Source organism: Mustela erminea, chromosome 13 (assembly GCF_009829155.1).
Source record: "Mustela erminea isolate mMusErm1 chromosome 13, mMusErm1.Pri, whole genome shotgun sequence".
In the NCBI taxonomy this organism is placed as follows: domain Eukaryota; kingdom Metazoa; phylum Chordata; class Mammalia; order Carnivora; family Mustelidae; genus Mustela; species Mustela erminea.
The window spans coordinates 69,576,076-69,591,745 of NC_045626.1; the positions used below are offsets into that span (position 1 = coordinate 69,576,076).

The 15,670-nt window shown below is 56.2% G+C and overlaps 1 protein-coding gene across 6 annotated transcripts; it reads right to left on the bottom strand.

Annotated features, from left to right (window-relative positions):
* Window positions 1–950: 950 nt before the first annotated feature.
* On the bottom strand, window positions 951–15,659 carry CCDC157 (coiled-coil domain containing 157). Of its 6 annotated transcripts, XM_032309303.1 has the most exons (13): window positions 15,373–15,659; window positions 12,505–12,605; window positions 9,797–10,055; window positions 7,416–7,587; window positions 6,459–6,737; window positions 6,092–6,272; window positions 5,325–5,402; window positions 4,799–4,989; window positions 3,417–3,593; window positions 3,109–3,277; window positions 1,883–2,022; window positions 1,387–1,475; window positions 951–1,297 (listed from the first exon to the last, which is right to left on the bottom strand). In XM_032309303.1, the coding sequence occupies exons 3-13, from the start codon at window positions 10,042–10,044 to the stop codon at window positions 1,048–1,050; spliced, it is 1,974 nt and encodes a 657-aa protein (XP_032165194.1). In that variant the 5' UTR covers window positions 10,045–10,055; window positions 12,505–12,605; window positions 15,373–15,659; the 3' UTR covers window positions 951–1,047. The 6 variants fall into 6 exon arrangements, with proteins under 6 accessions (XP_032165194.1, XP_032165192.1, XP_032165190.1 ...); XM_032309301.1 differs by having other exon boundaries at window positions 6,092–6,737; window positions 12,548–12,605; XM_032309299.1 differs by having other exon boundaries at window positions 6,092–6,737.
* Between the last annotated feature and the right edge of the window lie 11 nt (window positions 15,660–15,670).

Sequence of the window (15,670 nt, forward strand, 5' to 3'; positions counted from 1 at the left end):
TGGACTTGGACCCACGTGTCTTGCCTCAGAGACCCCACCCCAAGGGCTGGCTTTCGCCTGTGAGGGCCAGGGCATCCCAGCCTCCCTCCACAACTCCAGGCTCCACAGAAGCTGGAGTTGGGCAGGTAGCGGCCATGCCCATTTAGCTACACACATGGCCATTTAGCTACACACATGGCCCCTCTTGACCTTTCTTGTAAACTGAGGCACTCTCCCTGCTGGCCTCCTCGCCTGGGGAAGATGTCACAGGAAGCTGGGAGTGCCCACCCTGAGAAGTCCTCGGCAAGGCCTTAGAGCCTGTCCTTCACTGCTGAGGTGACCCAGGGCAGGCTGGAGGCTTCGTGGAGAGAACTGGACTGTGGGCCCGGCATGGCTGGGTGGCATGAGTGCCAGGGCCCAAGAGACAGGCCTGGGAAATCCAGGGCTTGCTGGGGGTCCTGCTGTCGGGTTAGGTGAGGCCTTGCCCTGCCTTCTAGGGATCCAACCTCCCAGATTTAGAGAAATCCTTTTGACTCACATTTCCTGAAGGTGAATAGTTTCTTAGTAAAAAGGATAACTGACTTTTTTGGGTCCTTAATGTCCCCATCCTGGGTTCAGAGCTGGGGGTAGGAGGCCCTAGAGCCAGGAACCCCTTCTCTGACTCCTTCCTCACCAGGCCTACCTTGGCAGCTGCTCTCCTTCCCTGACCTACCCCTACCCTGACCCTACTATGCTCCATGGGTAGGGTCACTGAGTCTGTCAACCTTTTGTGCTTGCTCTGGGGATCAAAAGACTACCTTTCACCTGGCCCAGGTGCTAAAGCTTCTTGTTGTCCTTTGTGTACCCTCTTTTCCCACTGTCCTGTCAGGACAGTGTGCTAGGCCTCTGCCAGCAGACGACCTACATGGCTGGGGACTCAGTGGTCCCCACCCAGAATGGGGGAGGAAGGACTCTGCCTCTGACTCAGCCAGTGCTGTGAGGCCAAGGGTGCTGTGGGCAGATGGCCGGGGCTTTATTACATGGAACGGGTTGCCAGCCACCTGCCCTCCAGCCCCACCACATGGCAGGCTACATGGGCCGCTCCTGGGGCTGGTATGCAGGGCTGGCCTGGCTCTGGCCTGGTGACAGTCTCCTCCTCAGCCTGGCCAAGGCCCGGATGGGGTTCTGAGCACAGTTGGTTGAGTGGGTCATGTCCTCCAGGGAGGACCTGCCGGGCCGACCGCAGGACTGCTGAGGTGGGGATTCCCGGAGCTGGCATGGGAGGGTCCTGCCCACGCTGGCTGTCCTGCTGCTAGGCAGGTGCCGCCTGCCCAGGGGCCTGAGGGAGGACCAGATGACAAGATCTCCCGTGAGTGAGGAGGACCAACCCACCCCCGTCTTCCCCACCTCCCTCAAAGCCTTACTCACCCTGGAGAAGCATTCTGGGCCTGGGCTGGGGGCACTGTTCCCTGGATTCCTTTGCTGGGAGGGGCCCAAAGCTGGTCCTGTGGAATCAGCTGCAAAGAAAGCAAATTCAGAAAGGCCCTGGAAATCTCTCTGCACCCTTCAGCAAGGGTGTTCTTGCCATGGAGGAAAAGGGAGGGCTGAAACCCATACCATCAGCCCCCTCCTCTCAGGTGCAGGGTTTGGGGAGCCTTCCAGGGCCACCCCAGCTGCAGTTAAGTGTGGGAAGTTTGGCTTTCTGACAAGGTTCCTGGTTGTCCTTAAAGTGAACAAGAGCTAGAAGGGGGAAATGGAAAGGCACCGTTACCATTCTCACGCCTGCTTGAAACGTGGAAACCACATGTGATGATTCAGGCTTTGGGTAGGTTCCCAGGGTGGGGTCTGAAGACCTGCTGGGTCAGGGGCCTCCCCCAAGTCCCCAAGAGCCGGCCCTCTCAGGTTGGGGAGCCAGGCTGCTCACCTTCAGGCTTCCCTGCTGGGCTACCTCCCGGATTTTGGACAGCATAGACTGGAGCCGCCCATTCTCCTCCTGCAGGACCTGGATGCGGATGTCGTTGGCCTGTATCTGCCTCTCCATGTCATCAGTAACATTGCTGGAGCCTGCAGGGATATACCCTCTGTTACCTCCCCCGGCCAGGGCTGACCCTGGTGCCGAGGGCACACACGCTAGCTGGGGTGTACCTTAGGTTGGTGGCCTGGCGAGCACAGGGGAGCCGAGCAGGGCCCGTGCTCTACCTCCCCCCACCCCCGACCTCATCATCCTTCTCCTGAGGTCCTGTCCCAGTTTCCCACCCCCTCCCTGCTGGGAGGTGACCACGGCAAGCTGACTGGGACCTCAGGCTCACTGAAGATGCTGTAACTGGGTAAGAGAGTGAATCCCTTCCAAAGCCGCTTGTTTTCAGAGAGACAGCAAGGTGTCTCAGGCCACGCAGCCAGCTCTTGTGTATGAGTCACAGGAACTCAGCAAGCACATTCTTTCCCACCACTGGGGAGATGGATGCTTGCTTTCTGACTCTGAACCTAAGCAAGTTGCTGCCTGCTGTGGTTCTCGGTCTTGTGGCTTGTGAAAGGGCTGTTACCCATCTTATGGGGCAGATCAAAAGACAATGGAAGGCCCTGGCCTGCTGCGCACAGGACCGATGACTTAGTGTGACCAAGCTAAATTACGTCACTCTACCTGACAGCCCTGCAAATGGATTCATCCCCCCCCCCCAAGGGATGAGGGCTGAGGGCCTCAAAGAACCTAGGTTGCCTGGCATCCAGTTCTCTGCTGAGATGGGTACCTAGTACTCCTGGGGCATGGGGGGCATGACACTGGACACTGGAAAGCTGGGGCGGTGCCCATGGAGCTGGCCCCATGCTGTGGTTTGGGGAGACACCAGGACGGGGGACACCAGGATGTTGAGCAAGGACTGGCATGTGACATGGTGAAGAGCACAGGCTACAGAGGTGGTTAGAGCTGCACGAGGATTCAGCATGCGGACAGTGGGCAGTCTCCTTGCCTCGGGGCTTCTGTGTCCCCATCTACAGAGTGGCTAACACACGAAGCGCCTTCCGTGTCCTGGGGACTCAGTAGGGACCGCACTGCAGGCCAGGGAGCTGCAGATTCCAGTGTCTTGCCCAGGTGAGCCCTCAGCTCCCTGTCCAGGCCCCAGTACGCCCTGGTCAGCACCTCTGGGCCCCTACTTGGGATCTGGGCCTCGATGGGTCTGTGCAGGTCTGGGAAGGCCACCAGCAGCCGCTCCCGCTCCCTCAGCTCTGTGAGCTCACGTTCCAGCTCTGATATGGTCAGCCGCAGATCCGTCGTGGCCTGCTCCAGGCCTTGGTTCTCCTGTTGCAGGCTCTGCAGCAGCTCCTGGGGCAGGGGGAGGCTCAAGCCTTATGCAACAATGGCTCCCGGCTCCCCTGGGGACAACCCCTCTCCCCACCAGTCCAGACATGGGACAGGCCCGTGTCTGGGAGCCATCCGGCACCCTTACCCTGCCGGCTCCCACCTGCTGGGCCAGGAGCTGGCTCTGCCCCTGCTCCTTCTCGCTCTGTAAGCTCTGCAGCTGCTCCTCCACCTGGGCCCGCTGGGCCTCGGCCTCATCCAGGCTTCCCCGAAGCTCCTCACGCTCTTGGTCCAGGTTGTCCAGCTGCTGTAGCAGGGCTCGCTGTTTGGACTGCAGGGACTGAGGCAGGGTGGGCAGGCAGGGAGGCCATGAGGCCCATGGGGCAAGGCTCAGCGTGGGACAGAAGAGGCCTTGGTATCTCTGATGCGCCCCCTTGTGCCTGTCTGTGTACAGGGGAGGCTGTGCATGCGTGTGCAGCAGAAGGGGCAGAGGGGCCAGTGGTGCACACCCCACTGGGCCCCCCCACCCGGTCAGGCCCAGGCCCCCCACTTTGCAGACCCCTGCCACTTTGGAAAGCAAGGGACTGACTATCAATCTTGTCCCCTCTTCTTTCCAGTCACAGTCTCCACTGGGGGAGGAATTCTGGGCAATACATTCTCTTTTTCTCCTTAGGTTTCCTGTGTCCCGTCAGCCCATATCACTTGGGATCCACTTTTCCTGACACCCACTGAGTGCAAACCAGGAAAAGCCAGTGCCGGTCTGCTCCGAGTCCGGGCTCTAGCTCCGGCTGGCTGCGAAGCTTTGCATAATTGCCATAATCTCCCTGAGCCCCAATCTCCTCCTCCATAAAATAGGGACAACAAGACTGTCCACCTCCTACTGTGGTTATGAGGAATAAGAACAAGGGGGCTAGCTGAGGCCTAGCCCCTTGTCCACAGCACACATTCGATACCTGGTGACCGTGACCGTTCACAGGGAACTGAGGAAAACACCAGCTTGGGACTGAAAGGCCTTCCCGGCCTGGGCCATAACTACTTCAGGTGGCAGGTCACCTGCTCCCTCAGCCCTGCCCTTGAGGGTTCCTGCAGGGCCCCTGTGCCCAGGGCACAGCTGTAACCTGGGCCTTGGCTCGCTCTTTGTCATCCCTATCCTTTCTCTGATTGATGGACTCCTCACCAGCCCTTGGCATCCAGTTCAAAGGCCATTCCTTCCCAGAAGCCATCCTGGATTCCCACAGATGTGACTGTCCCTCTGTGGACACCTGTAGCACTTTCCCTGCACCTCCTAGCCATCTGGCAGCAGAGCTGTGGTGACCCAGCTGTATGTCCTCGTTGGGCGGGGAGCTCCTCCAGAGCAAGGCCACCTTTGGCTGCATCTGTCCCTGGATCGCTGTTTCCCCAGTGCCGGGGGCCCAGGGGAAGGCTCAGGCTCTTGATAAAGATCAAACAAAAGCCTGGATCTGTGGGTTGCTGGGCAGGTACCCCCCCGACCAGTGGGGCTCTCTCTTCCTGCAGCCTATGTCACAGACACCCCTAGATCCTCACCTCCTGGTGGCGGACCATGCTGTCAACACGGGCCTTCTCCTTGTCCAGCTCGGTGCTGGCCCAGCGGATCTGCTGGCTGGCCCCGTCCAGCCGCCCGGCCAGCAGCTGCACCTGATCCTCCAGCTGCTGCACCTGCCTCTCGGCCTCTGCCCTGCGCTCAGCCTCCTCCTGAAACTGCCGTGCCTTCGTCTCTGCAGGATTGAGTGGGGAGGGGTAGAGCCAGAGAAGCCTGGGTGCGAGTCTCTGCACTGCCCCTGACCCATGATGGGACCTGAGGTGGGGCGGAAGGGGTCACAGCCTGTCTCTGGGCCTCAGTGTCCCCGGCCACAAAATGCTGCTCTGAACCCTTCTGTGAAAATAGAAGGTGCTCTCTGGGTGGGAGGTGGTGGCAGCCCAACTCAGTGTGGCCAGGTGGGCCCATCCCTGGGGCTCCTAGAAGCCTGGGGGACAGAGACAGTACCGCTCATCTAGCGGCACCACTGGGCACAGGACATGGGGTACAGGGCCACACAAGGGGGCTCCTCACCCAAGGCCTGCATGGCCTCCTGTTGCTGCTTCAGCTCCCCCTCTAGGGTGGCCACCTTCGTCTTGAGGTCACTTGTTTCTACAGCGGTTGAGAGAGAGAGAAAGAGAGAGAGAGATTCCGATGGGCCTGGCCAGGGCCTTCAGGCCCAGTGCACCCTGCAGCGTCATGACAGGCAGTGCTGTATGGAGGGGCTGCCTGGGCCAACTGGAGCTCTGCAGAGAGGCCGGGAGGCCTGGACCCCTCTTCCTCCTGCTTCCTATTGGCTGGCTGCCAGGTCTCTGCACTGCTCTGGGCCTCTGTGTCCTCTACAGAGGTGACAGGCTCAGAAAGGACAGTGAGCTGCCTAAATCCCCCTGGCCTCCCAACCTCAGTGGGCCCTGGCCTGCTCCTAGTGAGTGCCTTAGCTGTCTCTCTGTCTGGTGGCTTTCATGGAAGCCAGAGAGCAGCTCCCCCAGGGAGTCCCCTTTGGGGACACATGGGAGTGAGGAGATGAACCCCCCGGCCCCCTTGCCCTCTGAGGGGACAACTCTGAGGCACGTGTTCCACACCACCAGCTCCAGTGCTCCCCAGGTGGGATGAAGCTCCGGCCGCCTGCAGGGTAACCAGATTGGGGAGCTGCCCACCCTCTGACCCCACTCCCCAGCCTGGGTTTCTTCACCCCAGCGGACGTGTCCCTGCAGCCCTATTACGGGGTCTGCCTCCCAGTGAGCCTGTGCTAAGGCTGCGGCAGAGCCCCAGGGCTCAGGGCCCCGCTTTCCAGCACAGACCTGTGAGCAGCTGCTGCCTGTGGCACTCCCACTCTGCCAGTTGCTGTGTGGCCTCGTCCGCCTGTCGCTGCCGCTCCCCCTGCTCCTGCTGCAGTGCCTGCTCCAGCTGGCCCACCTGCTTTTGCAGTCCATCCTTCTGTCCCTCGGCCTCCTCCAGCTGGGCTCTGAGCGGCCCGACCAGCTGAGTGAGGGCCCCCATGTGCTTAGTGATGCGTGTCAGGTCTTTGCTCTGCTCGGCTGCCCAGTGGCCCATGGTGGCAGCTGGCAGCGGCCTGAGGCCCATGCTGTCCCACACCAGCTGCTGGAACTGGCCTAAGGACGAGGGAAGGTTCTGGCTCTGACACAGGCTGATGACCGCCTTGCCCACCTCCTGCAGGCTGCTTTGGACACTGGTGCATGCATCACAGGGCACAAGGGCTGTCTCCACCGTTTGGGAGTGAATACTCCTGCTGTTCTTGGCAGTGCTGGCTGGACACTGTGGGGAGACTCTGATGGGGAGGCTCTCCGGCTCTTGGCAGGTCTGGGACAAGCGTGGCGTTAGGGAGGGGGGCTTGAGGAACTTGGCAGTCACAAGCTCAGGGCTCCTGGCTGGCTCGCCCTTGGCGGTAGGCTTGGAGGTGAGGTTCTCCCCTTGGTTTACTCGTTTCTGTGGTCAGGGAAAGAAAGGGAAAGCAGATGGAGGAGACAGACCCAGGAGGGGATCAGTTTCCTGGTGAGTATTCTGTACAGCCTCTTCTGATGTTCAGACCCTTAGATGTTAGATATCTGACACCAACGTGAGTAGGAGAGAGAACCTTCTTTCTTCACTGCCTCAAATTACCAAGCCTGGGCCAACTCTCTGTTGTTCCCCCTACCCCCCCGGCTCTGTGCCGTTCTGTGCATGGGACAAGGAGTCTAACAGTGAAGCCACAGCTGCTGGTTCCGGAGATTTTGCCCAGTGGACCTGCTTGTTCTCGTGTCACCATAGCTGCTCTCAGTTTTCCATTCCACAGGGATTTGTGAAAATTATAGGAGAAGCCATAACGAATGGGGCGAACATTAACAGTATCACCCAACAATGCCCCGAGATGGAGAGACTGTTATTATTCCCACTGTACAGATGAACAAACTGAGGCTCAGGGTAGGCTCAGCATAAACAGCAGACCCTGGGAGCCCAGACATGATCCCCCGAGGCCTGCCTCTGGAGGGGACACCATCTCCTCTGAGGGGTGTGAGCCCAGACAGTGACACCATCTCCTTCAGGAATTTGGGTGGTTTGCCCACATGGTGTGCCACAAGGCTGGGACTGTGGCAGGGTAGACAGGTGTGAGGGTGACTAACCCACCTGGGGGGCTGCCTGCTGGTAGATCATGCGCAGCCTCAACAGGCTGTTCCAGAAGCGTCGCACCGTGAGCCCCACAGACATGCAGGGCCCCACAGCCCGGGTAGCAGGCACTGTCTGCTCTGAACTGAGGTTCTCCAAGTAGCTCGTGCAGCTCTGAAGCAGCAGCAGGAGCCTGTGGGCAGAGATGGCAGGGTCAGCTAGGGTAGAGCCTGGTGCCAGCACGCCTGTGCACCCCACAACTAGCAGCCTCCGACTCTGGGGACCTTGAGGGCCTTAGAACATGCTCTGCTGGACCAGCTTCAAACCCAATCCAAGGGGCCACTTCCTCCAGGAAGCTCTCCCTGAGGGTTGAACGTGGGGGCCTTTTCTGGGCCTCCTGGCTATCAGCACTTCAGCCTGGTGTTCCCCACCACACGGGGATGCTCTGGCAGACTGGGTCTCGCTTCAGTTGTATTGCGCGTGCTCCAAGAGTGCTGGGTGGGTGGCTGCCTTACGTCAGGTAGCTCAGAGCCTTCTCCTTACAGAGGACAGGGCTGAGACCCTTGAGTGGAAGGGCCTGGCAAGCACACAGGCCAGGGGCACCCTGCAGCTTCCGGATTCTAGTCAGGGTCTTCTCCTGCAGGGCAAGCTGCTTCTGTGACATCGGGGGCATGAAGATAGCTAGGGGTCTATCCCAACTTCAGTGCTTAAAATTAGAGTCGGGCTGCTCTAAGGAAGACAGGCATTAGAAGGACAAGTTTGAATTTTGCAGGGGAACCAAGCTACTTTATTTTTTTTTTAAAGATTTTATTTATTTATTTGACAGGCATAGATCACAAGTAGGCAGAGAGTCAGGCAGAGAGAGAGGAGGAAGCAGGCTCCCCACTGCGCAGAGAGCCCCATGCAGGGCTCGATCCCAGGACCCTGAGACCATGAACTGAGCAGAGGCTTTAACCCCCTGAGCCACGCAGGTACCCCGGAACCAAGCTACTTTAAAGGAAGAGGTCTTGTATTTATAGAACATACTGAGCAGGTAAGTGACCCTGCCTTGTTTTGGGGGCAGAGGGGTCATCCTAAACCCACGGGGTATCTTGGGCAGGCAAAACCTTGCAGGAGGAGACACCAACTGCCTCTCTGAGCTGAGGTGTATTCCTCTGTGAATGGGGACAACTGTGCCTGCCACAGTGCTGGGCAGCATTAGCGGTGGGGTGGGGTGGGAAAATGCCTAGAAAGAAGTCAGAGCATGGCCTTGACAGAGGGGTGGGGAAAACATGTCAGCAACAGCTTTATAGGGGCGTGGCAAGATTGGGCCTTGATGGCTGAGTGGGGCTTGGTCAGACCAGGAAGGGGTGTGCAGGCGGTTCCTAGCAGATGGCATAGCATAACATAGGTAAAAGCAAGGGAGGAGGAAGGTATATTTGGGGCACCTGATTGGCTCAGTTGCTTGGGCATCTGCCTTTGGCTCAGGTCATGATCCTAGGGGTCCTGGGATGGAGTCCCCCCTCCATGTCTGGCTTTCTGCCCAGGGGGGAGCATGCCTCTCCCTCTCCCTCAGGTCCTCCAGCCCCTCCCCTGTTCATGTGCGCTCACTCAAATAAATAAATAAAGTCTTAAAAAAAAAAAAAGGAAGTGTGTTCTGTGCTTATACATGTTTAGCCTCTCACGGGTTCCAAAGAATACTTTCATCCTGAGTGTGCCTCCAGGACTCTAAGTGGTAAACCTAGCTTCTTCTTCTTCTTCTTCTTCTTCTTTTTGTTTTTTAACACTAGCTTCTTTATCCCCAGGCAAGTCATCCCCAAACTATTCTTGCCTATCAGGCCTCCATGACTTCAGTCCGTGTACGGTTTTGGTCACAGGGAGCCAGGTGGTGGTCCCCAGGAAGTGAAAGGCTGATGGCCATGTTAAGTTTAACGAGAGTGTTGAAGTGGCGGGGCTACGAGGCAATCTTCCCAACAGGGCCAGAATCTGGAAAAACACATCCTGTGTCTGACCTTGTGACCCACATTGACAATGGGATAGCTCTCAAGAAACCAGGACAAAGGGCCTGGGATGGAAACTCTGAGCAGCAGCTGTGGTGTCCCTGATGCACAGAAGCCCTAAGGAGGTGGCCGACGGAAGCTGGAGAGGTGGCCCTCGGAGCTGCACAGCTGCAGGGAGCAAGAGGGGGGCCCACAGCTCCCCAAAGGTGGACAGGATGGGAAAGCACAGCACATGACAGAAGCTGAGATCGCTGTGAGGGCCTTGGGCTGGCCAGCCTCCTGACAGGCGCGCAGTTAAAGGTGATTATTGATATTGATGTGATCCCTGATGGTGGCAGAAGGGGCGGATCCTGAGGCTGGTTTACTGATTTAAGGGGCAGATGCCAGCACCCCAAGATCACTGGGCTTGGTCAAGGCCCTCACCTGTCGATGACCAGCTCCAGCAGAACAGCATGGGACAGCTGCGTGAACTCGGGGTCACCTGGCACGTGGTCATAATGCTCTAACAGGGCCACCATGTCCAGGTCGCAGGCCACACGATCAGGGAACTTCCAGGAGGGGAAGCGCACTGGTCCGGCACGAGAGAACACATCCACGATGGCGCCCTGCAGGTCGGTAAGGTCCTTACGCAGACTGTCCATGCAGGACTGGCTGCCCAGCAGGTGGGCCATCCTCGTGGCTCCTGGGGTGAGCAGAGAGGATCCCCGTTAGCCAGAACCATGTGGCTGCTGCTGGAGGAAACTTCCCAAAATCCTGCTCTGCCCAGTGGGTCCTAGGCCAAAAGCCCTACCTAGAGCCTGAGAAAAAGTCTTTCCCAGGCCCAGGCCATGGGCCCTTTAATACCTGGGTAGTAAAGAGACCTCCCCAGAATCCCACTTGTCCACCCTGCCCCACGTCCACGCTCCCAAGTCCCAGCTCCATAAGTCAACTAAGAGAGAGTTGTAGCTACAGCATGACAGGAAGTGCTGGATCCTACCCAGCCACCATCATCTCCCACCTGGACCACCGCAGCTGTCTCTGGCGGGGCCACAGGGGTGTCCCCTCCAATGACACACTTCAGCTCTAGAGATTTGGGCCATATCTGATCAGATCGGGTCACACTGGTCAACGCCCCCTCAGGACTCCTAAGGGAGAAAGGCCACCTCTGGCCGCAGTTTTCCCCGCAGCCCTCTCTGGTCCCCACACCACCACCCCATACTCTGTATTTCAGCCCCAGTCAGCTCCACCAGCAGCTCAGGTGTAGGCACTCATTTCTGAACCTGGGCCCATCTGTGCACTCTGTCTGAATCATGTTTTCCCCATCCAATTCCCATCATCAGCCTAATTCCTCCCATCCTTTGGGCTTCCTGGATATCACCTCCTCCAAGAAACCTTCCCTGAGCACTCTTCAGGTTGGGCAAGATCATCTCTCTGGGCTTCTCCCATCTGGACCCCTATCCCTCTCTGCTGGAATGGCCTCCACGCTCCAGGCCAGGTCCTCAGTTCACTTTAGCCAAGGTGGTATCCCCAGTATGGCAAGCCTAAGGCCTAGCCCATGGTAGACATTCACTGGCAAGTGAATACTGAGTAATTTGAACAGGGAAATGAAAAGAACCCACAAAAAAAAAATTTAAATACCTTAACTTTGTCTTAAGGTGTAAGGGAGGAAAACCTGAAAATCTGTCACTCTGGTGACAGGGGCCCTATTATATGTGAATGCAGAGAGTTCCAGTCCTGCCCTTTCCTGGCTATGTGGCCTCAGGCAAGTCACTATACCCCTATGAACCCTAGCTGTCTCAGCTGTAAGATGGGGACACCATCCCCAAACAGGCTGAGCGGTTGTGAGGTCATTAACAGTATCCACGAGTAAAGCGCTTGGTGCATGGCAAGACATGAGTAACAGTTCTCGAGCAATAGTGACCATTAGTCTGGTGATTACTGTTATTAGCAGTAACAAGAGCAAACACCATCATTGTCTGCAGCCACTGCCTGCCTTCTGTATGTCCCCTCTTCCCCCTGCAGCTCACACGGAGCACTTCTCATCCATCTCTGGAGTCCGTGGACCTCTGAAGCCAGTGATTTGGATGAATGGCCCCTGGTCCTTGACTCAGAAGGTGGAAAAGCATGACTGTCCTGACCCCTCCAGTGGCTCATCACAGGCCTTGCCAGTGTGACCCTCTTCTCTCTGTTCAGAGCTGGGCAGCCCTGGTCTCTCCCTACCCTACAGCAGGGTCTCTTGTTCTCTGTGGCTTTCTCAGCTGCAGAAAGTGCTTCCTTGTACCACAGCTCCTCCCTACAGTGCGGGGGCTGCCTGGGCAGTATTTAGGCCATGGTTGATCTCCCTGAGCCTCAGCAAGTCCAGGCCTGGTGGAGGAATCTCTCTTCCTCCAACCTACTTCCAGCCCAACCTCACTCAGCTCAGAAAAGGGCGCCCCCACTATGTGCAACTGGGCACTTCCTCGGATTCCCTTCTCTACCCCCTATCCAAGCACCTAAGGCTGCCAGTCTCGTGTCCAGACCACACTGAGAACCCACCACTGTGTTCGTCGTGCTGTTTCATGCTCCCTCTTCTCCCCAGACCACTGCCACAGCCTCCTGGAGGGACCACCCTCATCCCTCTGTCCAGCACCACCTCATCCATCTGTATATGGTCAGAGTGATCATTTAAAAGACAACTCATCCTCCTGCTTCGAGCCCTTGAATGGCTTTTCATAGTATAAACACTGGAATACTTCCCTGGGCTCTGGCCCTGTGTGGTCTGTTCCCACCCCAGCATCTTCTCACCCAGAGCGTGCCTTTTCCTCCCCACACTTCTTTCAGACAACACAGCTCACGCAGGTCCCCAGGCCAGGTGAGTTCACCTGTCACCCCTCTGAGCATTCTGTTCTTTTCCCTCCCAGCATACGCCACACTGGCACTGATGATTATTTGAGTAATTATTTGCAGTTGGCAATCTGCCTCCCTGCAAGCACATGGACTGTCTTTCGCTATGGTATGATCTGGCCATCTGGGCGAAAGGACTTGAGAGCCAGCTGCTGCCCACAGGTCCTGGGACACTCAAAGGCACCAAGGGGTGATTCCTGAAGACTGAGCCGGCTTCTCAGGCCTCTCAGAGGACTGGGCCCTGTCCTCACCTCTGCAAAGGTACCTGCCTGTGAGGCTGGATGTCTGGTCTGTGGGCTCTGGGAGGCTCACCCAGATGCCTGGTTTCCTGTCTCCAGTGCAGGGCTGGCCTGGAGTCGCTCTTCAGTCCCTGAGAAGGGATGAAAGCAAGAGTGAGTGAGTGTGCTCTCAGGGAAGTTTCCTGGCGGGACAGGGAGGAGGCTGTACCAGAAGGAGAGGGCCAGAGGGCTGAAGTGAGGGAAAGCTCATGTTGGCTCACCTGTTTTGAGCCTGAGCACAGAGGTGCTTTAATAGTGCTAAGCTCTGACCACAGGTCCTACTGTGCACTACTTCCTGAATCTGCCTCCTTTATACAGATGAGGAACCTGAGGCTCTGGAAATTAGGGGATGAAGCCAAGGTCACTCAGGGAGCTAGGGTTCTTGAGTCCAACATCTCTGCTCTGTCTTCAAGCCATGATGCTTCTAGGGCAGCACTGTCCAAAAGGAATATAATGCTAGCTGCACATGGGATTTTAAATTTTCTACTAGCCAAATAAAAAAGGTAAAAAGAAACAGGTAAATTCATTTTAATTAAATATTTTATTTAACCTAATAAACTCTAAATACTATCACTTCAACATGACATCAACGTAACACCATTAAGATTATTTTACAGTCTTCTCTACATTCAGTCTTGAAATCCAGTGTCTCTTTGACACCTGCAGCACATCTCAGTTTGGACCAGTCACCATTTTCAAATGCACCACCACATGGATGGCTGGCCACCGTACTGAACAGTGGAGGTGTAGAGGGTCAGATCCTGTGTGTTCAGTAAGCAAATGGTGATTGCATGCCTTTGGCATCCTGGGCACTACGTCAAGAATAGGGACAGAGAAGGACCCGTGGAGCCCTGTCTCTAGAGGCCACCATTTCCCTATGAGGATCTCTAATGGGGATAAATTTCCACCCCCAGGGCAGCGAGTCTCCACCCTACAACACTCACAAACACACCCAGGCCCGTATCCCCGCACACATACTCTGCCGCGGCGATGGACTCTCAGGAGATATTGCCACCTGGGAGATTTTATATACCCCAGGAATGAGGCAGAAACCAACGAGAATAACAGACTGAAACATTTTGGTTTTACTTCCAGGAATGGGAGGGAGGAAAGCAAGCAAGCAAGCAAGCAGTGCTGTCCTGGGAGGAGGAATATTCAGGTGGCAAAGCACCTAGGACTTGGGAGCTTATCTGTGAAGATACTGAGAAAAACTGGCCTCAGATAATTACAGCTGCCATCTGGGGCCCTCTGAGATCCAACTCCTGTTAGATTCTGGTTCTGAGAAGCAGCCACAAATGCCAAAGCATCAGCAATATGGAAGAGGAAAACAAAACTTTGAAAAATATCCAAGGTTACCTTATGTCATTTCTTCTGAATATTGGGATTTGCCATTATAAACAGGGCTTTGAGAACCACTTTCATGTGTGGCAAGTGAAGGAGCACGTGACGTGAGCTTTCTCTGTAATTCCTGGTTCTTGAGTGGAATCGTGAGCCTGAGGCTGACAGCCCTGCCCTGACTATTCCCGAGGTCATATGGGTGATGGCACTAATTGGGCCATCACCAGTGGAAGGAACAGCAGCTAACTCTGCCGTCTCCCCAGTTCCCTCATGCTTAAGGTGGACTTCTGACTTGCAGAGAAGGGCAGGAGTCTTTCCTCCACTCCCATTCAACATGCAAGCCCCTTCTTACTCTAAGTCCTAGGACTCTCTCCTCTGGTAAAGATTATGCCTACCTCCTGGTCAGTGCCCCAGCTGAGATTCGAGGTCACCACCAGGAAAACACTTGGAAATTCTGAAACCATCTATATATCCCAGTTGTCAGCCTCTGACTCGGGACTGCTAATGCCTGGATTCCTGGGGGACAATGAAGGGACTGAGTGAAGACAAAGGAATAGCTGCACTAGTAGAGGAGTAAGAATGGCCTGGGTTTGGATTCTCACGCCACCAACTCTGAACTTCACTGTCCTCGTCTGTAAATAAATTGCTCTAAGAACTTAGTGATGTAGGGAAACCTGGATGGATTAGTCGGTTAAGCTCAAGTCCTTTTCCCAGGATCCTGGGATGGAGTCCCCAGTCCTGGGATGGAGTCCAGGGTCCTTGCTTAGTGGGGAGCCTGCTTTTCCCTCTGCCTGCCACTCCCCCTGCTTATACTCTCTCTCTCTGACAAATTAATAAAGAAAAACTTAAAAAAAAAAAAGAGATTAGTGATGTAATGCATATAGTGTTTGGCAGAAGATCTGGTCACTGTAAATGTTCAATAAATCCTAGCTATCATCATTCTACGTTATTACAACGACATAAACCAGTTATGGGGTGTGTGTGTGTGTGTGTGTGTGTGTGTGTGTGTGTAAAAGAGAGATGGGGTAAGACACTTGGGAGGGCATCTCTTCCCATCCCGCCTCCATTTCACAGGTGAAGAAACAAACTATCCAGGCATGGGCTAAAAACCGGCCTGCAGTCCGGCGCTGGGATGGAGCCGAGACGGAACAAGGAGGACAGGATCTCAGGAGAGGAAATGGGAAGGGCGGGATTCGAGGTGAGCTCGGGGAAGCTAGGGAAGTAGTCAGCAAGAACGCATCTTTGGGAGTGAGGGATGGAGCTTTAAGAAGTCTTGATTCGAGACGGTCCGCGGGGTTTGGGGGCCAGCCTATGGAAGGCAGAGGGTGGACCCTAGAAAAGGCAGTCCTAAAAGAGAATTAGGCCTTGGGACTTGGTTTGGAAAGGGGGTTCAGAAGATGTAGGCGTGAAGCGAAAGAAGAGGAGTTTAAGGGAGGAGGGAAGCGGGACTTTGAGGAAGCAGGCTATAAGGGAAGGGGCTCTCCAAGATGATAGGCCAATAGGAGGGAGAGAGGAACCCACCTTTGGAGTAAAGAAGGGGGCCAGGGCCGTGGGGTGTGTGCGGAGAGCGTCCGGCGAGTGGTATAGAACGTCTCCCCAGTCTCCTGCGTCGCAGCCTCAGCCCTTGTGGTCTGGTCGGCTCTTGGAACTGCCCGCGGCGCGCCAGCGCCTCAGGGCAACCCCACAAATCCTAGCCGGGTGCCTTGAGCGCTGCCATGGCAACGGCGTCTCGCGCAGAAGACTCCAGGGAGGGGGTAGGAAGTTGCATCACGAAGAAGGGGCAGTCCCGGAAGTGCGTCAGCCTCCCCTCCTCCGCGAC

What these genes read in the sequence shown, in the direction of transcription:
- CCDC157 (XM_032309302.1), bottom strand. Translation starts at nt 10,044, where the DNA reads ATGGCCCACCTGCTGGGCAGCCAGTCCTGCATGGACAGTCTGCGTAAG. An exon ending in CTGGAGCTGGTCATCGACAG is followed by an intron (nt 7,588 to 9,796) that starts GTGAGGGCCTTG and finishes CTCTGCCCACAG; the next exon opens with GCTCCTGCTGCTGCTTCAGA. An exon ending in CATCGAGGCCCAGATCCCAA is followed by an intron (nt 2,023 to 3,108) that starts GTAGGGGCCCAG and finishes ATATCCCTGCAG; the next exon opens with GCTCCAGCAATGTTACTGAT.